Source organism: Aythya ferina, assembly GCF_964211825.1.
Source record: "Aythya ferina genome assembly, chromosome: 3".
NCBI classification, from domain to species: Eukaryota; Metazoa; Chordata; class Aves; order Anseriformes; family Anatidae; genus Aythya; species Aythya ferina.
Genome location: NC_140298.1, coordinates 19,716,095 through 19,742,564, shown reverse-complemented (window position 1 = coordinate 19,742,564; position 26,470 = coordinate 19,716,095). Strand labels below are relative to the sequence as shown.

Genomic DNA, 26,470 nt, shown 5'->3' with positions numbered 1-26,470 from the left:
TTTGAGACTCTTCCGCCTTTTTGCAATAGCCTAGGGAATAATAGCAGTCTTCCAGAGGTGGCACTGGTAAACACTATTGAGCAAAAGAGAATTTGCTGATCAGTTCTCCTATGAAAACAGTCTTTTAGTTAATGAATGTCTTTTAGAGTTTTTAACTCTCATGAAGACTGAGGAAAGCCACCTTAATAGTGCTTAGGTATCTATGGTAAATCCTAAAGACGTTTAAAAGATGTTTAGATGTAGAGCTTAGGGATATGGTTTAGTGGGGACTGTTAGCGTTAGGTCAGAGGTTGGACTCGATGATCTTGAGGTCTCTTCCTACCTAGAAATTCTGTGATTCTGTGATTCTGTAAATGCAAAAAGTAATTTATGACATCAGACAAAAAATTATTAGTGTCAGTAATGTAAATAAGTTATCCAAAAAAAACCCACCAAAACCATATAGTCTGACTAGATCTTCTACAGATGAAGAAATCGTGTTTGGATAGTTATGTGTCTTGATTTCAAACAAATGCTTGTATATTAGAGAGAGCAATAGACCCATCTATTTCCTCAAGTACAGAAAGCATGATAAACTTTTGTTTTGTCAAGATCTGATGAAGTTTTAATTGAATGTTACAAAGGGGATCAAATTAGATTTTAACTATGCAACTTTCTTGTTTTAAGTCAAAAAGATCAAGATACTTTGGTAGGTCTTCCTTTTATGGAGGTGATCATGTGCAGTTACTATAGATGTTTATGCTAATCTATATGCTATTGCCCGAAACAGAGCAGAGAGCGCTATTCTACAGGTACAACAAACAGTCATCTGAGTGATTCTGTGTTTTTTTAATCTCCAAGTGCATTGTTTATGATGCCTCATGTAAGATGACTGGAAAAGCCAAAAAAATGTCTTATGTCAAATAAAAATCCCAGATCAGGTTTAGATCTTCATTTCTTCCAAAGTATTACAATGAAGTGTAATGGCATTTGACAGTATTGGCATTTTTTATATGACTACTTTTGGCTAACTCAGCATTCTGAAAAAATGAAGTGTTTTCTCTTTGTGATTGAAAGGGTTAAATAGTACCAATTCATTACTACTCACAAAAGGATTTATTTTGTTCTCATAAATCAGTTTTATTCCACATTTTTATTATTCCCTTGGGTCAGCTGCTCCAATTGAAATCAATATGAGTGCAAGTGACACAATCAATCTAGATATTTGATTATAGATTTGAGACTCCCAGTTCTGCTCTGTGTGTTTAGCTAGTCTTCTTCTGATAGTGTCCCTGGAGAATGGAAAATTCTTATTGACATCCATGAATTATGGGCATAGATTCAGAAACTAGATACTGTGATAATCTCCATTTATGTAGAGATGCAGTTAGAGAAAGAATGCTCTATCCACAGAAAAATAAACCTGAAGATTTTAAAACTGTTTCCAAATTTCTTTTAGTGTGTAAAATCTCTCATGAAATAAATTTAATAAAGCCTCATCATTTGCCTATAAAAGCCCTCAAATAAAATGGATTAAATCCATAATTGCATGCTGTATCATCAGTTTAACATCACAAGAACAGTGAACATTTTTATTATTTTGTTATTTGATGTCCTCCTGTCATTATATACAACATGACCTTATGCCTGTTGTGGTGCTAAACTGTACTGGGACATTAAAGAAAACACCCTGCCCAATCAGGAGCTCATTGTGCTTCTGAGGACACAAATGGGTGATACACAATGTTGTACTCTAAATCTTATCAAAGGTGTTGCAAATTTTCCCTACTTCATGCAAGCATATTTATAGTATCATACCCTTCTGAAAGTTGCAGCTTGAGTAGGTTAGCAGTATAGCTGTAGATGCCTAGACTTGGGTTACTCTACCAAGCAAAGAAGCAGAGTCTGTCCAAAGAGTTGTGAGACCTCAGACAACATTCATTTTGAGTAATCTCATGCAAGGTGTGGAAGCCTTTGTTGAGCTCAAGCCTTTAATCAGTTGAGATTTCTTTTGAGTTCCATCACAATACATGGCTTCTGGGCTGAGGGAGTTTTATCCTTTCTCCACTGTTTGTGCAGTTAAGAAATAGTTCTCTTGGAAGTTTGTTATTGCTTGACTTCATCCACCATAGCCCATCGTTTTCCTCATGAGATCATCTAGGGTTTCTTTCTCGTTCATGTTTGTATATGATTTAATGCTTGTTTACAATGCATCTCTCTTGCTTACAGTATCATTGTATTGTATTTTTCTCCTTACCATTTTAAGCAAGAGAGAGACATCAAGATGAAGATATAAATACACCTTTCTCTGAGTATAGGCACCAACAGTAGACAGAAAACACCATTTAATTTCTTGGTCAGATTGATGGTTGGACTTAATGATCTTGAAGGTCTTCTCCAACCTAAATGATTCTGTAACTCTCAAACTCTCTTTCTGTTTCAAGCCCTTAATCATCTTTGCATAGATTCTACTCCTGTAAGTCCACGTCTTTTCCATACCAGGGAGCCCAGAACTGGACCCGGCACTCTAGAGGTCTCTTAGCAGGGCTTAGTAGAGAGGAGAGATCCCCTCACTTGACCTACTGGCACTGTTCTTCCTAATGTAACCCAGAAAGCAATTGGCCTTCTTTATTACAGATTCACTGCTGGCCCGTGTTCATCTTGTTGACCAGTAGGACCCCCAGGTCTTATTTTCAAAGCAGCGAAGTTGTTTTCCATCTAGCAAGCCCTCAGCCTGTAGTGGGAGCCAGCCCAGAGTAATGAACAAAATATTCAGCATATGCATATTGTAAGCCTCAAGACAATCTAAGATAGCTGAACCAAAATATCCTGTGAAAAGTCACAGAAAGTGCCTTTGTCTGTTTTATGGTGAAGGAAACTGAGCTGCAAAGAAGCAACTTCAGTAATACAGTCAGAAGCTGTATGTCTTTGAATTGTCACACTTCTGCTGCATGTGATGATAAGGACTTTCATTTTGTTCTTTAAATAGTTTTTTATTTTTCAGTCTTGAAACTGAAAGCAACTTTATTGGGGCAAAGGAAAAAAAAATGAAGTTTTTCACTGCTAATAAATGTGAACTGTTCGCTATTTACAGGAGAATAAATAGTTTGGATTCATAGTTTAGTTAGTTTACCACAGTGCTTTTAAATTATCCATCTTGCTTCATCTACCTGGCCCCTGAGAGTGAGAAAGAAGGTTTCCTATGATAAGAGAGGCTTTAATTTTTGGCCTCAGAGCTTGATGGAGTGAGACCATGATCTGTCCTTAGGAACAATACATCTGTCAACTCAGGAGCAGAGGAACAAATAGCAGACCAAGGCAAAAAAAAAAAAAAAAAAAAGTGCACTCGTCTGAAAACAAAAATGACAACAATAACAACAACAACACAATATTTTGTTGAAAAGAGGGGTATAGAGTCAAAGTATAGTAACACAAAGCACTTCATATGAGCAGTATAACAATGACAATTGAAAAGCAGTCAAATATTGCAGTTCTTAGGAGGAGAAAGTCACCAAAAAGGTGGGAAAATATTTTGATCTGTTATTAATGAGAAAATGAAACTAGTTGGAAGTTACATTTTTGATTCTGAATAGTGCACTAGAAACAGTGGAGAAGGAAGCGGGAAAGAAGAAACAGCTGAGAGGAAAGGAATAGCTAGTGTTAACAAGGCTGAAGAACAGGCGAAACTAATGGACAAAAGAATGAGATTACAGAAGAGGAAATCTTTGTATAGTTCTTTAGATCCATATATGATCTATTCCTTGGCCTGGATTTTTTGCTACTTTAATTTTTGGACTAGTCCTCTAAAGTGAGAAGAACTATAGCTCTGCTTCTATCTATTTAAATACCATGGAGCAACATGCTCTGTAATGTAAAAAAATATGTTATCAGGACCTGTAAGAACATAATGGAAACAGTAGAGAAATAGATATTGGTAATAGTATTTCAGAATGTGATCTAAAGCCTTAAACTTGCCACTCATCCTCCCCAAAATCTTTTGCCACATAGTAGCACACAGTATGTGGTGTACTTTGGTGACTCGTTATTTTGAAATAGCAATATAGAAAGAAGAAAATAACTTGTCAGACATTTGTGATAATCAGATTAAAGTGTTCCCAGCTTAATTATCTTTCAGGTTGAAATCTTTCTGCACATCACAAATTAACAGTCCTGTAATATCACTTTAATTCAGATGAATCTGGTGAGATGAATCTGGTCAGACAGTTTCTAAGGGCACTGCACCACAACTAGGAAGAGGTAGAAATTTTCTGTTATACAAAGAAGACTCAGTTATTAAAGTCCCAAATGAACAGAGAAGCATAATGAAGCTGATTTTTGACCCAATATCTTTAGTATGATGATGGCCAGCTCTTGATGATTAGAGAAGGAAAAAACATAAGCATCCAATGATTTTTTTTTTTTTTCGGACATAGCCTCCTTGCTTTCTGAAGCCAGCAGCAGAGTCTAGTTCTGTCAGTGCATTTGTGATGTGGGCATGTTAGACTGGTTATGTTTAAACTTACTATTTTAATACTCACCAATGGATTGGTGAGTATTAAATTAAATGATGATAATCAGAGTATTCAGTAATTTGAAAAGATTGGTCTTGCATATGAAACATGAGTTTTTGTGTTTAATACATAAAAAGCAACAACTCAGTTTATGACCTTTTGCCTTAAATCTATCAACTTTGGTCCAGATAGGAAGACTACCCTTAAACATGACAAGTTCTGGGAAAAAAAAAAAAAAGAAACAGGAAAAAGAAGGAAAAGAAAAAAGAAAAGAAAAAAAGAAAAAGAACAAAAAAAAGTTTTGAAATGTGAAATGAATACATTTGGTTTATATTATTTCTTTTTTTTTCCATTGCAGCCTTTGTCATGAGAATGGTTTCATGTTGTACCATTTTCTGCGCTCCTTACAACCTTTGTCACATGAATAAGATATCAGAACGCTAATGACTAATATACAGTATTCTGTGTCTGCTGATACTATACTGTACTACCATGACCTTTGCAATATTATGTATTCTGATTGGCTGTCCATTTCACCTCTTCCCCACAAGTTAATAAGGCTGTAAAAAGGAGAGAACTTGAAATGGCCAGCCAGTCAAATTACAGAATATTGAAAAGGTCAGAGCAGTACAGCACACAGAAAAAAATTACGGAATATATGAGGCATTAAAATTCTTGTGACAATGATTATAACAAGAATGGAAAAGGATACCCATTTATGTTATTTCAATCTAGTGAACCCCATAGGATGATGGACCCAGAACAGCAGTAATTTACGCACCAGCAACCCCCAGGAGCTTTATTCACCTATTTACAGTAGCACTCGGTGACAGGAACGCAGATTTGCTCGGGAGCCCCCTTTGAACTGTCCACTCAAAAACAAACCCTCAAATGCAAATACTCACCAGCTACTGTGCTGTGTGAAGCTTAGAACTCTTAAGCAATATTTTTTAATGATTTATGTATTTGTGTATCTTTTTAATGTAAAGATGACCAGGGAACAGGTTAGGGCAGCGGGCCAGCTGGAGTTCAAGAAGCTTTTGTATGATGTTCTCGGACATATGGTCTGATTTTGGGGTGGAGATTTTTGGTTTAGAGCCAGGAGTTGGACTCAGTGATCCCTGTGGGTCCCTTCCAACCCGGGATACTCTGTAATAGTGTATATCGATATTCTATTGCTCAGTTTTATTTCAAGTTCATATAGTTTTTCAGTATGTTCATGGATACTCCCTAGCCCTAATTACTTCATTTGTTTAATTTTTTCCTGAAACATTGAGATACTTTGTTCTGGTCTTACTAACTGGGAATAAACTTGGAACAGCACAAATTTTACTCCAGTTTTGGATTTATGCAAAAAAAATCCCTCAGAAATATTGGCAAAAATATAGAGAGTCCTACTAGCAGGAAGGCTAGTAAAAGAATAAAACTATCATGATGCAAAACTATGTGATTAAGAAGTATGGGGAAGCCTTTCATGTTTGTAAAGGGTTTAGTGTTTTTTGTTGTTGTTGTTGTTGCTTTTGTTTTTTGAGTTTATGGGGAATGGTTTCTCTGAATCCTTCTTGATCTGAGTTCATATTTTGTAGAAGTGCTTGTCTCCATAAGTTTTGAAGGACATGATGAGCCAGTTCTTCTAGGATTTTTTTTTTCCTTCTTAGGTTGTTCTTGTTAGCTGTGTCTCGAGGGGGTCTGTCGTGTTGGAATGCTTGTGACAGCTCTAGGCAGGAGCTACGAGGCAGAAACGTGCAGGAACAAGTAGGTGTTCTGATAGAAACCATTTGTCTGAAGTAAAACAATGTCTCTTAGGACTTTACCAGTGTCTGAGGCAGTTGCTGTCTAGGACTGCAGCAGCCTTGCTGATAGCCTAAAGCAGGATCGGCAAGCAGGGTGGAGAAAAGTACACATATGAAAAACGGAAAAAGAGAGGCCTCATCCACTTATACTCACAAATAGGGTCCTCACTGGAGCAGTCTAGGCAAGGGTGTCAGGGAGTGATATGACTGGGTTATCACTGTATCGCTTTCCATCAGACTGAGCCTATGTGTCTGCATTTTCCAGCCCACTGAAAGCAAAGTTTAAGCAGTGAGAAGTGGCAAAGCTGCATACTGCAAGTCATCCCCAGCAAGACCTGCATTTTAAAAATGTTTTAATATTTCGCTTGCCAGTAGTAGTAACTTGTTTGGCCGGCAATGGGTTTAAAACACCTTTTGTCTGTGTAAAATTCAGTTTAGAAAACTTGTAAGCACTTCTTGGGTTTTTATTAGAAGTAATAAAAAATTTTGAATCGCTATGTTGTCTAACTCATTGTAAATTTGCAAGTTCATTTTTGAGCTGAATAAAATGGTTATGTAATTACATACTTCTCCTAATTATTGAGTAATTATGTACTTCTTATAATTGCCGAGTAATCACTCTGCTATAACTAGAATTTAATGTTACAACTAATTGTATAATTACTGTATATTAATGTTGTTATCAAGGCAACTTGGAATAGAGTATTATCCTTTTAATTCTTTTTCCATTACTCTAAACCATATTTTTTAAAAGATGTATAGTTAACCATTGGAAGAAAGACTAATGGTGGAATAGAAATATCAACAGAGGAAGTACATGTTTTCATTTTGGGCTCAGGTGGGTGAGAATAAAAATATTAACATGTTAAAACTGCACTGCAGATTGAAAAAAGTAAAATTTTCTCATGAGATGGCACATAAATTGCTGTTAGTGAGCCTGTCCTATGAATAGGGAGCCTAGCGTATGTGCTTTGATCTATCAACAACTGGATTTTTATTTTTTTCCACGTACTGTAGGTGAAACATTTAAAAAAAATGAATCTTTTTTTTTTTTTTTAACAGCCAGAAGAGTCCTTAAGAGTTTTGCATAAGTAGGACTTTAAGAATATGTATTTCAGACAATTCTAATGAATTTATTATTAATAAAGCAATAGATGCATTTAACAGTCATGTTGCTTGGTGGGCGTCACAAAAAGTAAGTCACAGATTGCCTGGTGATGCACAGGAAAAATGTGGTAGATGATGGGAGAAAGGCACTTTGCTGGATTGTATTTACTTCCAAATCACACACAGGGACAGTTTTACAAACATGCCTAAGGTGGGTTTTATAGACAGTTTAAGAAATGACATCAACTAATGCAGATGCATTTTTCTAGTGCTGGCTGAATAGTCAGTGCACATGAGAGTAATGTCAGACTAAATAACTTAATTTCTGCAAAACAGATATCTCTGTACATGGAATGTGTAAAACTTGATCGATCTTTTTTGCATGATAGGAAACTTTGCGTCCATTGCTGTTTATAAAATAGTGTCTCTAAGGCTAAGGCGAAGTTTGGTGAACTCCAAAATGAATCCATGAAGTTTCATGAAATTATTCTAGATTTTCACTGCTGTGTCTGTTTGCCTAATTCAGGTAGAATGTAAGCAATAAGGATCTAGATCACAAGGCTAATAAAAGGCTCATTTTAAAAAGGCTCATCTCATCTCCCTCCCTCCAAAAATTAAAGTCAGTTTGCTATATGTCAGCAACACAGTAACTGAAACACTGTGCAGCTCTGTGAACATCCAGTATGTGGATAATAATGGAGTGGCTTGGACTTGTACCATAAGTGAATTACAGACTGTTTTTAAGTATTAGTGGAAAGTCCAGATCACTCATTCATGGTAAAATGTAATGTGAGCATGACTAAAAGGTACTGCATTTGCACATTTAAGTGAATGTCATAGTAATATGGAATATCTGAAAAACTGCTTCAGGTTTAATTTCAGTTTTAACAGTGCACTTGAAACTTGCATAAAAATGAGTAAACCTAATGCAGTTCACTTAAAATAATTAAAGGAGAATTTCCATTTTTTAAACAATAATATCTTACTTAGATTTTGTAGAGGACTCAGACTTGAATATTCATTCTTCTGTCTGTGATAATGCCTTAATTTAAGATATTTTAAATAGCTATATTCTGTTTAATTTCATTGTGATACCTGTTGTTTCAGTGACGTCTGTGATTGTGCTCAAAAAAAAGTGTTTATGTGTCATGCTATTTTTCATTTTCCAGTCTTGCTCATCAGGTATTTTGGGAAGTTTTATTTTGTTATTTTTGTATGGTGGAATATTTGCATATCTTAAATTTGTGGTCTTGAAAAGGTTGTAAAGCACAAGTAGTGGTGTCCTCTGATGATTTCAACAGATAAACTGCATACCCAAATCCCTGTTCTATCTTTGAGCGGATGGCAGGCAATGCTGGAAGGACTGTTTCTTATTGCAGAGGAGTAATTCTTAGGTAAACGCTGGTGTTAGCTTATACTAGTTGATAAACTCCCGAAGTCCTTTTCTAGTGAATTCAAGAAGCTGCACAAGTCTTACATAGCCATAAGAATTGGCCTTAACATTTCAACTGCTCCTGACAAGTTTGCATCTGCAGTTCTCACATAACTGCCCACGAACATGAGTAACTTCTGAAAACTGGCTGCTGTCTGCAGCATGTAGTGTGTGTGCATATGTATATATGTATGTATGTATGTGTGTGTGTGTATATCAATCAACTTTGCAACCGTATGGTTGCTCTGTTTATTTTTCAACTTTTATGAGTACAGGAAAGTGTTAGCAAAAAACAGGAGAAAATGATGAACAATACTTATTCTTTAAATTAACCATTTTTTGGCATTACTGGTATTAATGGCAAATTTTCATTTGAGCAGAAGTCTTGCTTAAAGAACAAACTGTAGAAGACACAAAGCCCAACATTTATTCTTCTTCCCCCTCACTTTTTTTTTTTTTTTCTTTTTTCTTAACAGCTGACAGTAATTATTCTGTTGTAAATGGCACTTGGATCTTACACAGCAGCAACGAATCCAATGTATGGGTACCCATTAAAGGACTGATTCCATTTTCTAACTACACAGTACAAGTGAATGCTTCCAACAGCCAGGGCAGCTTGATAAGTGATGCTATAACAATAGTCATGCCTCCAGGAGGTAAGTATGAAAAAGTGCTGTTTCTGTGCATGTAACAATTACACAAATACTCTGTTAAACAAAACTTTATTTATTATTGCAACTGAGGACTGGAAGCTAGAAGAATATGTTTGCATTAGTAGTTCTTACTGACAAAATTGTTCTTTTCAGCTTCTAATTTATTACATCGCTCAATTTAAAAAATAGAAAATGAAAACAGGTAGCTGCATAGATAACATTGAGTAAGTAAGAAGTGCATCATATGCCTATTTTGTTCTTTTCTTTTTATCTGTGAATGGTGTTAGATTCTATTTTGGGAGGCTTATCTGATCTAAGAATTTAGAGTCATCTTCATTTTGCGGTCTGGTATAACCTCAAGAAAGTCAATTGCAGCGTGCTGGTTTACAACGAATGATACTCTAAACCCCTTTGGATATTATCTTAAAAAACAAAACAAACAATAAAATAAAATAACTGAATTAAGCAAATACTCTCTAAATACTGTTTTTTGTTGTTTGTTTTTGTTTTTTAACAATGAAAGCTCAAATTAACAGCTGATTTATATGTGTTACTTTTGTGTTCTCTTTTCATGGACATCCAAGTGAACTAGATTTTGCTGAAGAAATGCCACTGGAAGCAATGAAGATGATTTTAAATCATAAAATGAGAGCCCAGCTAAACTTGATCTTGAGAAACATGTAGATATAGCTGATGAGCACAAATAGTGTAGACTGACATACATATAACGTGAAAGTACAAATAAATAAACTCAATCAATCAAACAACAACAACAACCACTAAATAATACAATTAAAAAATGACAACTACAAAAACAAACAAATTACAACAACAACAACAAAAAACATGATTATAATTGGTACAGTTTGCTTGCATGAAATGGATTGGTTTGGGGACAAAGCAAGTGAAAGACTTCTGAAAACTGTATAAATAAAAGTAGAATTTGTATGACATTGTCAAGCAAGATGAAAAGGTTAAGTCCCATCACACTTTGTATTTTTCCAGTCTGTTTGTTAAATTATAGGTATTATTAACATATACACATTGTCATATAATAATAAAACCACGTATGAGTTATACTGTTCACTTAAGACACAGATATATCTAATCCCAGTGTCACTATTCATTTTTGCATGAAGAAATAACAAATTCTGGTAGTGAAATTTTTAGCAAATGAAAAAGTAAAGGATCTTTAAAGATAGACAAGGATGTGCACAAGTTTATGACAACCATTAAGATACACTTTCTTTCATCATTAGATTGTTGTTGATTACAATTAGAAAACTTATAGCTTTGAAATTATCTTTTTTATGACCTTGTGGTAGTTTAAAAGCAATACCTCATTGATTAAATAGGTTTTAGTTCATGCTTCCCTTTAGTTAATGATCTGAAAACGTATTATCCTGATTTACACATAAAATCATGCTGAAAAGCATGTGGCATTCACTAGGATATGTGTGTTTAAGTAGAATTAAATTAGCAGTGAGAGTTATTAAAGAAATCTTCCATAGTATTGTCCAGTGGACTGTGATCTGTAGTGAAATGAATAATAAATGAAGCACTACACATGAGAGAAGGACTCTCACACGCTATATATCCTCACAGTACACGTGCGTACATGCAGGCACGCATGCATTTATCTAGGACAATGTATGTTTAGTTTTTAATGTTGTTTACTATATAGACTCTTTGAATGCTATACAATTCCAATGCATAGTACATTATGAGTAAAATGGTAATTTTATCTTGAGCCTTCACTGGCACATTAAAAGAAATCTGGATCTTACTGAAAACAGAAGGAATTCTATTTTTTACTTCAGTGGCCAAGGTTTCACTTTGGCAGAAGTTATGTTTGTTCAAAGAATCAAACAGTTCTCATTATATACAAAATCACAGCCTTCCAATGAGTGTAAAAATGTAGCATTTTCTTCTTAAGGGTACCATAAAAAATTCTGTTCCTAAAATTTACTTTGTGTGGAGTGCATTAGGGAACTTGAGGGAAGATTGTTTAATTGTCAGGTAGTGACAGAAAAGACAGAGTGTTCCATTTTGAAGTTACTGCAAATAACTGTTTTTCAATTACTCTACAATTTTTGCTTCCAACATGCCTTTCCTACGTTTTAATTTTATTTAAAATGTATTGCACATAATATAATGCACACTGAATCTTTGGTTTTACCTGATTGAATATATCTTAATTTCTCATCAAGCTGATTTGCCATGCTTAAAGTCAATGCTTAAAAAAAAAATCTTAGAAAGAAGGAATATATTTTATCTATGCTCTTGACTAATATTGCAGTGCAGGTTCAAGAGTTCTTGGAAAGTTTAAAAAAATATAAAAACTGAATCCAAATGTTAATCCATAAATATGAAACTTTCTTTTGACCCTTGGCCTGTAGTGGTCTGGAGTTACTAATGGGGTTAGGATTTCAACTCTTAATGGGACTTGGTGCATTAGTGTTTTGTATGCATGGAATTCAGCATTCAGTTTAATAAGTGGTTGACATTGGTGATGTCCCTTAATTTGCTTAAATCTAATTGGCTCTTTTATCAGTCAAACCTGTATGGATTGGCAATTGATCAGGAAGGGTCAGCCATGACTGTGCATGTACTTAAATGCTGGAACCACCAGTTAAAGTCACTGTTGCATAATAAGAAGCTGAAGCCATGAGAACAAATGATCTTCAGAGTCGGAAGGCAAAAGAAAACGGAGAAGTTTTTCAGGATGTTCAAGTTCAGAACAAAGGCATTATGGAGTATATAAATTTTAAATACACTGCTTTTTGCCTCAAGACTTAAAGCTTTTTTTTTTCCAGATGAACTGAAATCTTGTCTGAAACTTTGTTACATCAAAGAACTGCATAGAAAGCTAAAAGAGATGGAAGAAGCATAAAAGGGCATAGTTTAAAATGATTAGTGACAAATTTCATACCACAAAGGTAGAAGTAAATTTTTTTGAGTTTTATATTTTTTCCAAATAGAATAAATTTGTTCTATTTATCTTGTCCTAAATTGCTTTGGTAGAAGTTGTAAAAAATAATGTACTAGCCAAGGCTTCAAATTAATTTGAGGATGCCAGGTAGTAAAAGATCTGGAGAACAAATCGCTTTAAAATTTATTTAATTAGGTAAATGAATAGAAATGATACAGGGGATGTGAAACTGCAAAAATATGGGAGAAAATGTTCTGTACAGATCACTTGGTTATATGTTTTTCTTCTTAATAAGTGTTGTTTCTCATGTAGGACCCCACAGATTTGGAAATACTTTCTAGTAAGTTATGGTAAGCTAACAGGAAGGAAAGTTGCAGTCACTGCTGGTAAGATCTTATACTCTCATTAACTCCACATTTTCCCTGCCCCTGACCACAGGGAAAAAAATAATAATAATATGGAAGAAAAAGAGAAATCCAGCATGCAGAAATGAAGAAGAGGTAGCTTTGTTGAGAAGTAGGGGTGAGCAGAGAACGCAGAGAGATGCAGGCTGCTAATCTGATGAGAAGTAGGAAGATGGAGGCTAAGTCATCACCAATGAGAAAGAAAGCACAGAAAAGGGATGGAGTCCCAGACAACAGAAATAAGTATGAAACTTGTTGTGAGTGGTAATTCTATATCTTATTGCAGAGAGTTGTCTTTTTGTTGAGCATTACCAGCCATAAACCTGGTGCAGCCTTATCTGTGAAGAGAATGGCTTTAAAATGTTGATATATGTTCCTGCTCCTTAAGTAATATGTAAAAGTGGAGATACTCTGGGGAAAAAAAAAAAAAAGAAAAAAAAAAAAAAAGAGAGAGAGAGAGAGACATGCTTAAGCAGTGAAGTGTCTTTTTAATCTCTGCCATAATTTATGGAGTATAATGCTGGTTTATATGCTTGGCTTGTGATTTGCACAACACAGTAATGTCTAGCTGTGAAAGATGTCAGATTTTGCCTTGGACTCATAAGTACCTGTCCTTTGCTGGTCCCTTGTTTGTACACAGGATGCTGCATGCCTCTGCCCATAAGCTCAAGCTAGTTTTCAGAAGCAAAAAGCGAGCCTGTGAATTTATAGCTGTTGATGTTTGTTCACCATCTACAGAACATGGTGTCCTGCAGGCAAAGAATTTCAGACACTGTTAGTTTAGGTAACAGCACCTCTGAGACTGGATATTGAACCACATCATAGGATCATTGATCTAATTATGCAAACAAATAAGACCACATAGTACAACTTATTTTCACACCTGCAAACATTCGCTCATGCTAGTTAACCATTGGAGTAAACAGGCCTCCTTAGATGAATGAATATTCAGTAAACAAAGCAAACTGATTCTTGTGAGGCCAGAATTATTTAGGAAGAAAAAACAAAGCTGAGTATGCTAAAATTTTCCTTGTGAGATAAGTTTATTTTTCTGTGATACTCAAGATCACATATATAGAGTCACACCACAAAACTGGTTTTGAGAAAATTTCCTAGATTTCAGGTGTTTCTAAAAAAATTGTTGTTTTCTCACTACTCTGCTTTAATCTGTTTTCCCCTCCACCTTCCCCATAGGCATAGAATAAAATCCAACAGAATTATTTTTATTCTGTATCTTTGGTTTCTTTTCAATTTTTCATCTCTTTCCTTCTCTTCTATCTTTTTTGTTTGTTTGTTTGTTTGTTTGTTTTTTGTTTTGTGAAGGTGGAGTAGGAAAAGCAATTGATAAATGGAAAAGATAATGGAAGTGTAGCTTAGGACTTAAAAATAAATAAATTCTTGCAGTATTCTATTGCATTCATTAAAAAAATAGATATCTAAAAAAATGAAAATTCTCAAACATATGCATTATGTTTCTGTACCTTCATGATAATATAATCTGTGATTTTAATGAGAAATAGGAAATGTTTTACACAAAATTGTTGAATACAGTTTGGGGGGGGGGAGGAAAGCAGAAAGTTATGAATGAAAAAAAATTGTGGCCATATCTTTTCTAGAGGTAGCCTAAGGAGAGAGCTAGATAGAGTAGGGAAGGGGGAAGAGATGCCTTTAGCTAATTAAAGAGTGTCAGTGGCAAGCTGTGTAAATTGTCTGTTCTAGTTTCTCTGGTCCAGGAAGATGATTTCATAGTGTAGGATTGCAAAAGTGCTTGTGTGAAAAAATGAGAGTTGTTCTAATGAAACTATAATTCTTCTCCAAACTCTGTATTATTGATCTGTTGTTGTTTTCATTAGTTCTACTTTCTTCTTTTATTCCCCTCTCCCAGTCTGTTCAGGACATCTTTTAGTGAGTTTATACTGTGCTTATTCTTGGTTTTGGGTGGTTGGTTTTCGGTTGGTGGCAAGAGAAGAGAGGAGAAGTTTCATTACTGAAAGGGTGTGTCTTCAATGGGAGGCACAGAGGTGCCCACTTTTCTGCTCATTTTGCTAAACCACAGCCAACTGTGGCTCAGCCTAACTTCACACATCATGAAGGACCACCTCCGGGTTGCTTTAAATTGTACCCTTACCAAGTCCCTACTCCTAAAGCTGAAGATTGGCAAAAGGCAAAGACATTCCAACTATGTCGTTTGTTGTTGTTCTGATTGCCTCCTTCCTTTTTCCCTTGCATCTAGTCCTTTTGGGGTTTGGAAGATCCCCCGTAGTTCCAGCTATGCTATTCCAGCATGTCCTGTTCCCATGTTCTGGACATAGGAGAGCTGTTTTTGTCAGCTCTTTGCTTTCTGTCTTCTGGAGCTGCATAAAACAGGGCATGAATATCAACATTGCGTTTTTAGTTGCCCAGGACATGGATGCTTTTGCTTTCTTGGGGACTGCCAGATGAGAAAGTGAGAACTGTGCAACAGTTTGAAATAGCCCACAGATCATCTCTAAGCAGGTAATTAACCTCCTTGTGGAGGTCTCAGTCCAGGTCTTTCCAAAACCTGAAAGTTTGGCAGCCTCTGATCTTGTTCCCCAGCTTAGACTGGGATTGCCTCTGCAAGAAAGGTGTCACCAAAGTTGAATGTGCCCACTGTGTACACAGAAAACAAGTGAATTCAGGTTGACTGATTTGGGATTATCTAAACAGTTCTTACAGAGCATGTAGAAAGAAAAGAAATTGATTGAGTGAAACGATGACATTATATAAAGAAAGAATATGTCTCTTTTCTCTATTTTTTCTTTCACTGAAGTGGTGATTGCTCTTACATACTAAGAACTGTATTTGAAATGGTTGTTCCTAAGAAATTGATAGTGCTGTCCAAAAAATTGAACAGGATGTTCCCAGTGATTGTAACCTGAATTAAGCAGCTGTAAATCTCCTGTGATGAAAATGTAGTCCTTTCAGTCTGTGTTTTAAAAATGAACAAAGGAGGAGAAGTGTTCCGTTCCTCTTAACTTTTTGTCAAAAGAAAAACTGTTTTGTAGAGAATAGATTTTGTCAAGGTTTTCCTTTACCTCAGTATATGGTGATGTATGTACAGATTGGAGTAAATGCTGTGACATTTCTTATGGCATATAAGGCAAAAAAATGTAGGCAACCTGGCTTGGGTTTGAATGAAATGTGACGGTATTACTAAGACTGTTTATCAATTAGGCTACTTAATTTTGAACAAGTAAACAGTAGCCAAGGTCTTCTCAGTAAAAAAAATACCTGGAACAGATCATTCATTGTTGTATATTGACACAATTCCACTGATTTTGGTAGATTTATGTGTTCTTCAGCACTAGCTGAAGCCAAGAGTTAATTCATATTAATGGTTTATTTGTTATAAATATCTAGGACAGGACATTAACTGATGAGCAGCTATTTAACAATGAGGTATGAACATCCCTGTGTGGATGGGTTGAGTATAAAAGATTGTAATCCTTTTACCTTATTCATTAGATAAGTCAACGCTATATTTTGCATGGATTATTTCTGTGTGTGAATAAGCTTGTCTGAATTGCTTTCCATTCACTTTAAAAATTAAATATTTTGCTTCAGTAGATAACATATTTCTGTCAATTGAAATGCTGTTTTTAGTGGGGGACCAATCCATAAAAACAGGTAGGGATTTCTGCCATAGTCAGGTGGAACAGAGGTGTCACCTTTCGTATTCTGTTGTAGCTTATCATTGTTTAGAGCATTGGCCACAAAAAAAAAAAAAAAAAAAAAAAGATCTAGATTGTTTATCCTAAGTGACTGACATTCCCTTCTCTTCCCTTCTCCCACTTTCCTGGGCAGCATACTAGGTTCATGAGCACTGGGTTCATACTGGGTTCATGAGCAAGGAAGGCAGAATATGGCCCATCTCTCCTGCTGAAAGTCTGCTACTGAGCAAAAAAGAGATACCTTATTTATTGAGGGAGAAGACAGAGCAGGCACTACAATAACCCAGGGGTAAAGCCACTTCTGTGGTTGGGGTGAGGCAGTATGCATGTTGGCAGCAAAGGGGTTGAGGGAGCCGGTTGTGGGTTCTGGGCAATTGTGGATCTGGGTTCATTGGTGTTGATACTCAGCATGAGCATGAGAATGTGATCCTGTTGCTTTTTTTTTTTTTTTTTTTTTTTTCTAATACAGCATAATTCATTGATACTGCAGCTGCTGAACTAGACTGTAACGTGAAGTGACAGCCATAGCATTGCAGTTGGCAATTTTGAGGAGTGATAACAATTCTTGTTTACTCTGTATATGTGATAGTTTGGATTTGTTCAACTTGGCCTCATATGTTACAAAAGAGAATAATATACAGTGTTTTGTTGTTATTTTCCTAATTATAGTAGTTGTATTTCCAGAACTAAATTCCTGGTTCTGCTCTTTGCCATTGTGCAGATTAGTCCCCTGAGAGTTTTGTGTGTTGATCAATGGCAGGATTTGGTTATATCAGGAGAAACACTCTATACCCTTAATGATGACAGATACAATTAAATTAATTCTCTATTTCCTTTGATGTGCATGCATTTTTCCCATTAATACTGATGGGCTTTAGAAGCACAAGCACATGTTGGGAGTGAAGCAAGCTCCTCAATGTTGTATTTTGCTCTTTGTGGAGCTGACTATATCACTTTGTGTCTAAATGTAAGGAAAGCTGCTGACAGTTTTGATATATTAAATTATAACTGAGAACTAATTCAAGGATCAAAGATGCTCTTTGGGAGAGATCACTTTAGTGGTAGGAAAAATCATTACCTTTTTTCCCAGTCTCATATATTTGTACTGTGTGTCTTGGAAATATCATTCCCTACAGTTTCTGAATCTTGATGTTTAATTTAACACAAAGGTCTTTGAGCAGCACAATGGGAGGGGGTCTTCTGCTAGCAAAACCTCGTAGAAGGAAATCGAAATGTACATGTTTTTTTCTCATTTATCAAAGAAGCACAAAAATCTAAACTGACATTTTATATCAAATGAATTATGAACTGTGTACTTTGTACCTAAGGGAACAACAACTAAATTAGACTTTTGTTAAAAAGAAAGAGAGAGGAAAAAAATAGGCTTTTAATAAAATATACAGTCATTTTTGGTATTTTGTCTGAACCTGACATATGCTGTGCTTTGCAGAAGGAAACTAGAGTAGGCTACTTCAAAGGCTATATGCTTTGAATGCCTTACAGTGAATTGTAAAGCAGGTTGTGATAACACACACACAAGTCATAGTTTCCACTTAATAAGTTTTGTTGGTTTGATATATTTGTTTTCAGCCAAGTCCAACTCAGGTGAACAGGAAAAGATAATATACTTTTTAATAGCTTGAAGACTGAAGCAAATAATAAATGTCTTTTTTTATTATTTCATTTATGAGAGTGTGGTTGCTACTGAAAAAGACTTACAAGGAACAAAATTTTAGAAGATGTTCAATAGAAGTGTGAAGGTAAATTTTCAAATAATTATGTCCTCAATATTTTAAGGGTATGACTTCCAGTGTCTTTAAGTGAGCAAAACTTTCTTCTGCCCAAAGAAAGGAGTGTCCATAAAATTAGTGTTTGTGAAGTTTATGAGATTTTGTACATTCCCAATTTCTGAATTTCCTCCATGAATTTCACTGGGAATATATTTATTTCAGTGCATTGACATAGAAGACACTTTGATATTGTTGTGATAAGCACCTACACCTTAGGGAAAATTGGAAATGAAAAGCTAAAATTCCATGGTTTCTTTGACAACATATTCCCTAGTGTACTCCTGTGGTGCTTTTTGATATATGAACATAATATCCAAGAACTATCTGCTTTTCTCATATGTCATATACATATATTTCATAAAGATATATTTAAGAAGATTAAGAAAGTTAGAATATAGAAAAACTTCCAGAAACTCTGCAAGCTCCTTGCAGAAAACAAAGATGTATGAACAGTGACTGTGGGAACATTATACCATGAACATAAAACGAAATCTGAAACATGATGAGACCAGCTATGTTTGTAGCTTTGGTACTATTTTATATCAGTACTGTCAGGAGGCTAGAAACTAAGCCAAAGCTGTAACATGATGTGTTTGTGGTGGCACAACATTTGCCCAGTGACAGGCAAAGGATGCAAACTGAAGCACAGGAGGTTCTGGCTCAATATGAGGGGGCACTTTACTGTGTGGGTGACAAAGCGTGTGGACAGCTTGCCCAGAGAGGTTGTGGAGTCTCTTTCTCTGGAGATATTCAAAACCTGCCTGGATGCCATCCCGCACAATGTGCTCTAGGTGATCCTGCTTGGCAGGGGGTTTGGACTCTATGATCCTCAGAGATTCCTGCCAACCTCGTCCATTCTGTGATTCTGTGAACCTCAGCTGAGATATCCAACTGTGTACCAACCCACGGAAGCGGTACATTGGTCTTTAGATAACCCAAGCAAAGTAACAACTCCTAGTAATGACAAAATCATCTGATCTTTTGAAAAGTGACTCTGCTGTGAAGAATGGTCTACTTATTGCTATACACGGTAGTGTTATATCTGTTTTTAATTAAAAGTAAAATGATTGTTTTTCCTCATTCATAACTAAGATTTCATTTTATTATTCAACAGTGCTTTTTCAAAATGTTCTTTCTATTTATAAATCATAGTACTATACAGTATTTGATTCAAAACAACATTCAACTAAACATGTAGATGCTACTGGAAATGTGGCAGTGTAAATGCCTGTTTTTCTGTTGCAGAGGTGACAGCTAGAGGGGATGTACTGTTTTGGGAGAGCCATAGCAGAGAGATTCCTCTGGGCATGCTGGAGAGTCAGACCTTCTCCTCATACTTTCTGTGGAAGAGATGAGAGGGATAGGAACAGTGTGACTGTAGGTGGAAAGAAACACTTCCTTCTTAACACCTGTGTCTGATTTTCTGTTTAATAGGACATTGACAATCATTGTGATTTGTTTTGGTTGTGATTTTGTGATTTGTGATTACCATGTATCACATATAGAAGTTAATTAGTAGTTGTGAACCAAATCCAGCTTTGTGTTGCCTGGATAGTAATCCAGGAACTTTGGGAAAAACTCTTTTTCTTCTCTTTCTTCAAATGGGAGAGGATTTGAGGGTAAAACTGTCTGTTACAGCTTCATTTGAGTCATGTCCCAAAGGTAGTCCAGTGACCTGGATCTTACTGGTACATGGGACATTTGAGATATAAGACTGCGCCACCCAGTGTACATAGTGGATCCCTGACACCAGCTAATCTGTCACTTTGTCAGATTGGTTTTCTATTTATGGACACTAGCGAGCTTGGATTCCATCAGAAATGTCAGTATTCCATATCATCTTCTACATATTGCAGATAAATTTACAGATTAAAAATAAATACAGGTAATATTATTGAGGATCCAAATTATTTGCAAAATTGCATTGTTCTCCAGTCTGTAAATTTAAGGATATATCAACTGGTGTTTGTTAAAATGCACATCAGTAGCATGGCAGATAATTCTGTGAGTGGTGGTACACTGGCACATTCATACTGTGGGTATACACACACACTGCCAGCATTTGAACCAGAAGACTCACTTACCTAGAACATTTGTAACTTTTCCATTATCTAATTTTTATTTATTTATTTATTTTTAGCATTCATTTAGGTTGCTATATTTTCTTAATTTCTCTTGCGAAATTGAGTGGAGATATTTTTATCAGCAGTCCTGGCGATAAGGGGAGGTCCCAGTTGACTGGCGGCTAGCAAATGTGACGCCCATCTACAAGAAGGGCCAGAGGGCAGACCCGGGAAACTACAGGCCTGTCAGTTTGACCTCAGTGCCAGGGAAGCTCATGGAGCAGATCCTCCTGAGAGTCATCACGCAGCACTTGCAGGGGAAGCAGGCGATCAGGCCCAGTCAGCATGGGTTTATGAAAGGCAGATCCTGCTTGACGAACCTGATCTCCTTCTATGACAAAGTGACATGCTGGGTGGATGAGGGAAAGGCTGTGGATGTGGTCTACCTTGACTTCAGCAAGGCTTTTGACACCGTCTCCCACAGCATTCTCCTCAAGAAACTGGCTGCTCTTGACTTGGACTGGCGCACACTTCGTTGGGTTAGAAACTGGCTGGATAGCCGGGCCCAAAGAGTCGTGGTGAATGGAGCCAAGTCCAGTTGGAGGCCAGTCACTAGTGGCGTCCCCCAGGGCTCGGTGCTGGGGCCGGTCCTCTTTAATATCTTCATCGATGATCTGGACGAGGGCATCGAGTGCACCCTCAGTAAGTTCGCAGATGACACCAAGCTATGCGCGTGTGTCGATCTGCTTGAGGGTAGGAAGGCTCTGCAGGAGGATCTGGATAGGCTGCACCGATGGGCTGAGGTCAACTGCATGAAGTTCAACAAGGCCAAGTGCCGGGTCCTGCACCTGGGGCGCAATAACCCCAAGCAGAGCTACAGGCTGGGAGAGGAATGGTTGGAGAGCTGCCAGGCAGAGAAGGACCTGGGAGTGATGGTGGATAGTCGGCTGAATATGAGCCAGCAGTGTGCTCAGGTGGCCAAGAAGGCCAACGGCATCCTGGCTTGTATCAGGAACAGTGTGACCAGCAGGGCTAGGGAGGTGATCGTCCCCCTGTACTCAGCTCTGGTGAGGCCGCACCTCGAGTACTGTGTTCAGTTTTGGGCCCCTCGCTACAAGAAGGACATTGAGGTGCTTGAGCGGGTGCAGAGAAGGGCGACGAAGCTGGTGAGGGGCCTGGAGAACAAGTCCTACGAGGAGCAGCTGAGGGAGCTAGGCTTGTTCAACCTGGAGAAGAGGAGGCTCAGGGGTGACCTTATCGCTCTCTATAGGTACCTCAAGGGAGGCTGTAGCGAGGTGGGGGTTGGTCTATTCTCCCACGTGCCTGGTGACAGGACGAGGGGGAATGGGCTTAAGTTGAGCCAGGGGAGTTTTAGGTTAGATGTTAGGAAGAATTTTTTTACTGAAAGGGTTGTGAGGCATTGGAACAGGCTGCCCATGGAAGTGGTGGAGTCACCATCCGTGTAAGTCTTCAAAAGACGTTTAGATGTAGAGCTTAGGGATATGGTTTAGTGGGGACTGCTAGCGTTAGGTCAGAGGTTGGACTCGATGATCTTGAGGTCTCTTCCAACCTAGAAATTCTGTGTGAAATAGCAACAATCATTTGCAGAAACCACTTCCACTTGTGTGGAGTGCTGCTTTCTGGTTTTGAATACCTTATGTCATCCCTTTTCTTACACTGAATAAAAGATACAGTATATCAGAAATTAATTTTCAGCAGGCCTCAACTGGGCACTTCAGAAAAGGTGTCTACCCTTTCTTTTTTCTTTGTTCCTTCTTCATCTTCTGTGATGTTAGATCCCATCATTAAATTATTGGGCCAAAGAAGAGTTCATGAGGAAATCATTTTGTTCATCTCCTGTCCTCAAAACTATATGCATTGTTTGAGGAAAGATGTTTGTTTTATCTGATGGAGAATTTCCAGTTTGAAATCTTTCTTGCAGCAGTTTGATCTCATTACCATATGTCCTTTTTAACCAGGACTCAGAGATTCTCTTTCTTTACTTTTTATTTTTGGTGAAGTTGACTATTACTATATGTCTATCACCTTGCTCTCTTCCATTCTTTAAACTACATAGGTTTAGACTTCATTCCCTGGCCTTTTCTCAACCAACAGTAACTTCATGTACTTTATTTAATTTCTTTGGGGACTTGCATGTTTTTAGAGCTAATGAACTTACAAAAGAAAATTGTTCTAGACTCTACCAGCTCCTTTATCTGCATCCTAAATTACTCTCCTTGCAACCAGCCACAATGGCAACATAGGACTAAGAGTTGTCTCTCATCTGTCATCTCAGAGCTCGTTTCACACTCTTTACCATCAGAGAAAATGATTATTCTCAAATGCACTATTTATTTCCTTTGTGTTTCTTTGATATAAGTAGCTTACCCATACTTTTCACCACATGTCAACAGGGGGAGTAGCCATGCTCAAAATAATATTGTTGCTACTGTTAGCTGGCCTTCACCATGTACTAGACAGATTTTTCTCACCCAGTTCAGCTGCTGAAATCTTGGAAATATCATGTTTGTTCCAGGAAAGTGAATTTTTGTGTCTCAATATAAGCTCATCCTCTTGCTGCTGTGTCAAATTAGAGGGCTAATCAACAGTACTATCTACTGGGAATAATTATATTCCTCTGCCATCTTACAGTTCAGTATGAAAAGTTATTAAGTCATAACCAATCATGAACATTGAAGGGTGGGTTTCCTAATTACAGAATCACAGAATATCCAGGTTGGAAGAGACCCACAAGGATCATCAAGTCCAACTCCTGGGTCTCCAAAAAAACACCAATAAATAAATAAATAAATGAATAATCAGACCATGTGTCTGAGAGCATTATCCAAATGCTTCTTGAACTCCTTGACCTCCACCCTCGGAAGCCTCTCCCAGTGCCCAGCCACTTCTGGGTGCAGAATCTTTCCCTAACACTCAGCCTGACCCTCCCCTGTCCCAGCTCCATGCCATTCCGAGTCCTGTCGCTGTCCCCAGAAAGCAGAGCTCAGCGCCTGCCCCTCCACTCCCTGTGAGGGAGCTGCAGTCCCCTCAGCCTTCTCTGCTCTGGGTTGAACAAACCAAGGGACCTCAGCTGCTCCTCATACGTTTTCCCCTCTAGGCCCTTCACCATCTTTGTTGCCCTCCTTTAGACACTCTAACAGTTTTATATTTTTCTTATACTGTGGTGCCCAAAACTGCATGCAGTACTCAAGGTGAGGCCTCACCAGTGCAGAGTAGACCAAGACAATCCCTTCCCTTGACTGGCTAGCAATGGCATTCTTGATGCACATTCCTCCCATCTGATGAGTTCCTTTGATTCATGTGCTAGATTTTCATCTGATTCTTGAAATGCACTTCAAATGACCATTGATGGAAAGGGTGAAGTCCTCCTGAATAATTATCTGTGGTTATTGCTCTGGTTGTGACATCATCTTAGTTATAGAAATTGTAGCTACCTAAGATCTGGTTCATTTCAAATATGAAGGAAAATGCTTATAAGTCAGCAGCCTTCAGTTCTTTGCAATTACACCATCAATGTTAAGAAGGAAACTTCAGTTTAGCTAAGGGTCTCATTGCCAGTACTCTGTGAGACTACCACCAGAGGTGAGAAGTGCCAGTGTTTCCACCAATGTGAAAGTTAGTGTACTTGCCTAACTCTCTGCCAGCAGATATCACTTGTAAGATAATCTGCAAGACTTTGAAGATGATGTGAAATTCTCTCCAAAAAGAACAATATCAATTTCTAAAGTGGCTTCATGTAGGAAGCTGAAGATATTACATGAAGGTGGACAGAATCTTGTTCCCTCCCCTCTTGCCACATCTGTTCCCTCAAGTAAGGATAAGTGGCAGATCTGATAATTTCTCAAAGTTAACTACAGAGGTATTTCACTTTTCAGGTAACAAATGACCTATAGTAGTTGTTTAATTATGATTTCTGCCTGATTTTGCAACATCAATTCTTATGTTTTTTCCTCATGGTCTTTTTTTTTTTTTTTTAATTAATTTTGTGATATGACAGTTATTGGCTAGGCATCCTTTTAAATAATCTGATGAATAATTAGCTTTACTGGGCAGTTATAAATTCTATCCAATGTCTTTATTACAGGTATTATAACCATTAATCATTCAGCTAATTGCTTATTGGCATTCTTCTGTAGTTTTTAGAGTTTAGCAAAGTTCATGCTGAATAGTGTGGATAAACTTTGTCAAGCATGAGAGAAAAAAAGGCAGGTTACCTCTTAAATAAAAGTAAAGGATACAAGTCTGTAAAACATTTTTATAATGTTGATTTCAGTAAAATATAGCACTTAGGAAAGGCATCTCTTACACAAGTTTTTACTTGAGACCCATATCTCGATTAGAAATACTGAGGCTGTAGATGGGGGGAAAGCTCATGAAAAGGAGGGTGAGGTCTGATTTTGTTTTTCTTTACAGCAGTATTAATCAGGAATAAGTAAGCCCGTTCTGGGATTTCATAAGAGCATTGTCTTAAAGTTCACGTCTGCAGGCCATGGAGTAAAGTGTAAGTTGATTTTTCAGGCCTTGCTAAAATTGTACTTTGCGGCTTAGAACTGCAAATGGAGGAAAAATTGCAGTTAAAGTTTGCATACTCAATCCAGATAAAGATAAATTTTAGATTTTCAAACTAATTATTTTCAATTTTCTGAGTGTTATTATGCCTAACTAGTATAAGTAACATTAATGCTAAAAGCAAACAAGTATACAAAGTGACCTCTTCTCAGAATGAAATTACTATTAAAGCAGATCTATAACACAGGATAGATCATGAAGAGAGAACAAGATATTTTTGTACTCTGTTTATGTCATGCTTCCGAAAGGAAAATTTCAAGAACATTAGGTGTAAACAGGTGTAAACTGGGAAGTTTAAGGAGACTTTAAGCTAGAGCTTTATGTCTCTTTAGTTGTTTTTTTCCCAGAGTGCTTACCATACTTTCTGAGCCCCAGATTGGGGCAAGCAAGAAGGCCACTATGGACCTTCCACACTGTATATTCCAAAATGTATTGATTTATGTTGAATGGGACATATAACGGAAAGTTAAACTAGGTCTATGTTGTCCCTGGTAGATATATAATTAGATGGAACAATATCTGTAACTGAAAATATGTATCAGTGAAATTATAAAATTAAAAATGAAATTCAAGAATACTGTATACATATATTAGTCATTGAGTAGGTGGAAAACAATTTTGGTGAAATATATGCGTTAAATGAAAAATAAAAATTACTCAGTGTATTCAATACATAGTGAGTAGGAAAGATGGCTGGAAAAAAGAGGGTTAAAAAACAAACCAGAGTAAACTTCAATGAACTTGTGAAGATAAGAAACAGAAAAAAAGCAATCTTGCCAACAGATAAAGGTTTATAACTAGCATGCCCTTCTAGTGATGACATATGGCCCAGCATCATGGTCTGCCTTTCGGTTAAATGAAAAAAAAAAAATCCCCAAAAAACAACAAAACGTACGGCCATGTTGAGAATTATGGAGAATGCAATGACTAGAATTATTCGGACTGCACAAACAACTGGATAACAGGCATACCTGAGAAAATCAGGAGAAACAAATGTCAACGTGCAGAACATATTGCCATAAAAAGTGCTGTAATGAGATGATCTCAGTATGGGCACCCAAAATAGAAAATGAATCAGGAGTATCTAAACAACCAATGCAATGAGATAAAGAAATGGTGTTTGTGAATTGAACCTGGAAAAGAGGGAGAGTAGCCATGACTGAGCAAGGCATTCATCTAAAGGCAGTCTGACTGAAACTGTTCCCTGCTGTTATGGTACAAACTGCAGAGAGTTTATTTTCATTCCTTTGTAGTTAAATACGTTCTGTTATCATTTGCATACACGTGTATGAAAAATATTTAGATAAGATGCATCAGCTCTCCTAAATATTTCTTACATGCAGATGTAGGGAATTGTAGAGTTACATTTGCATACTTCCAAAATCTTCTAGATGCCCGTCTGAAGATATTGTGGATACAGAATGGCCAATATATGTCTGATCATTGTTAAATGTTGTGTCACGTTACCAAAGTTGCAGTGAGATGACACCACACTGATGGATATCAAAACGAGCTCTTCTGACT

The 26,470-nt window shown here is 37.0% G+C and overlaps 1 protein-coding gene across 1 annotated transcript in view; it reads left to right on the top strand.

The window, feature by feature from the left end:
• USH2A (usherin) overlaps positions 1 to 26,470 on the top strand; it is a 417,498-nt gene that overhangs the window by 247,671 nt on the left and 143,357 nt on the right. The window contains exon 38 of the mRNA XM_084512774.1: positions 9,299 to 9,478. Coding sequence (XP_084368900.1) covers positions 9,299 to 9,478 — 180 coding nt within the window. The remainder of the gene's footprint in view (positions 1 to 9,298; positions 9,479 to 26,470) is intronic.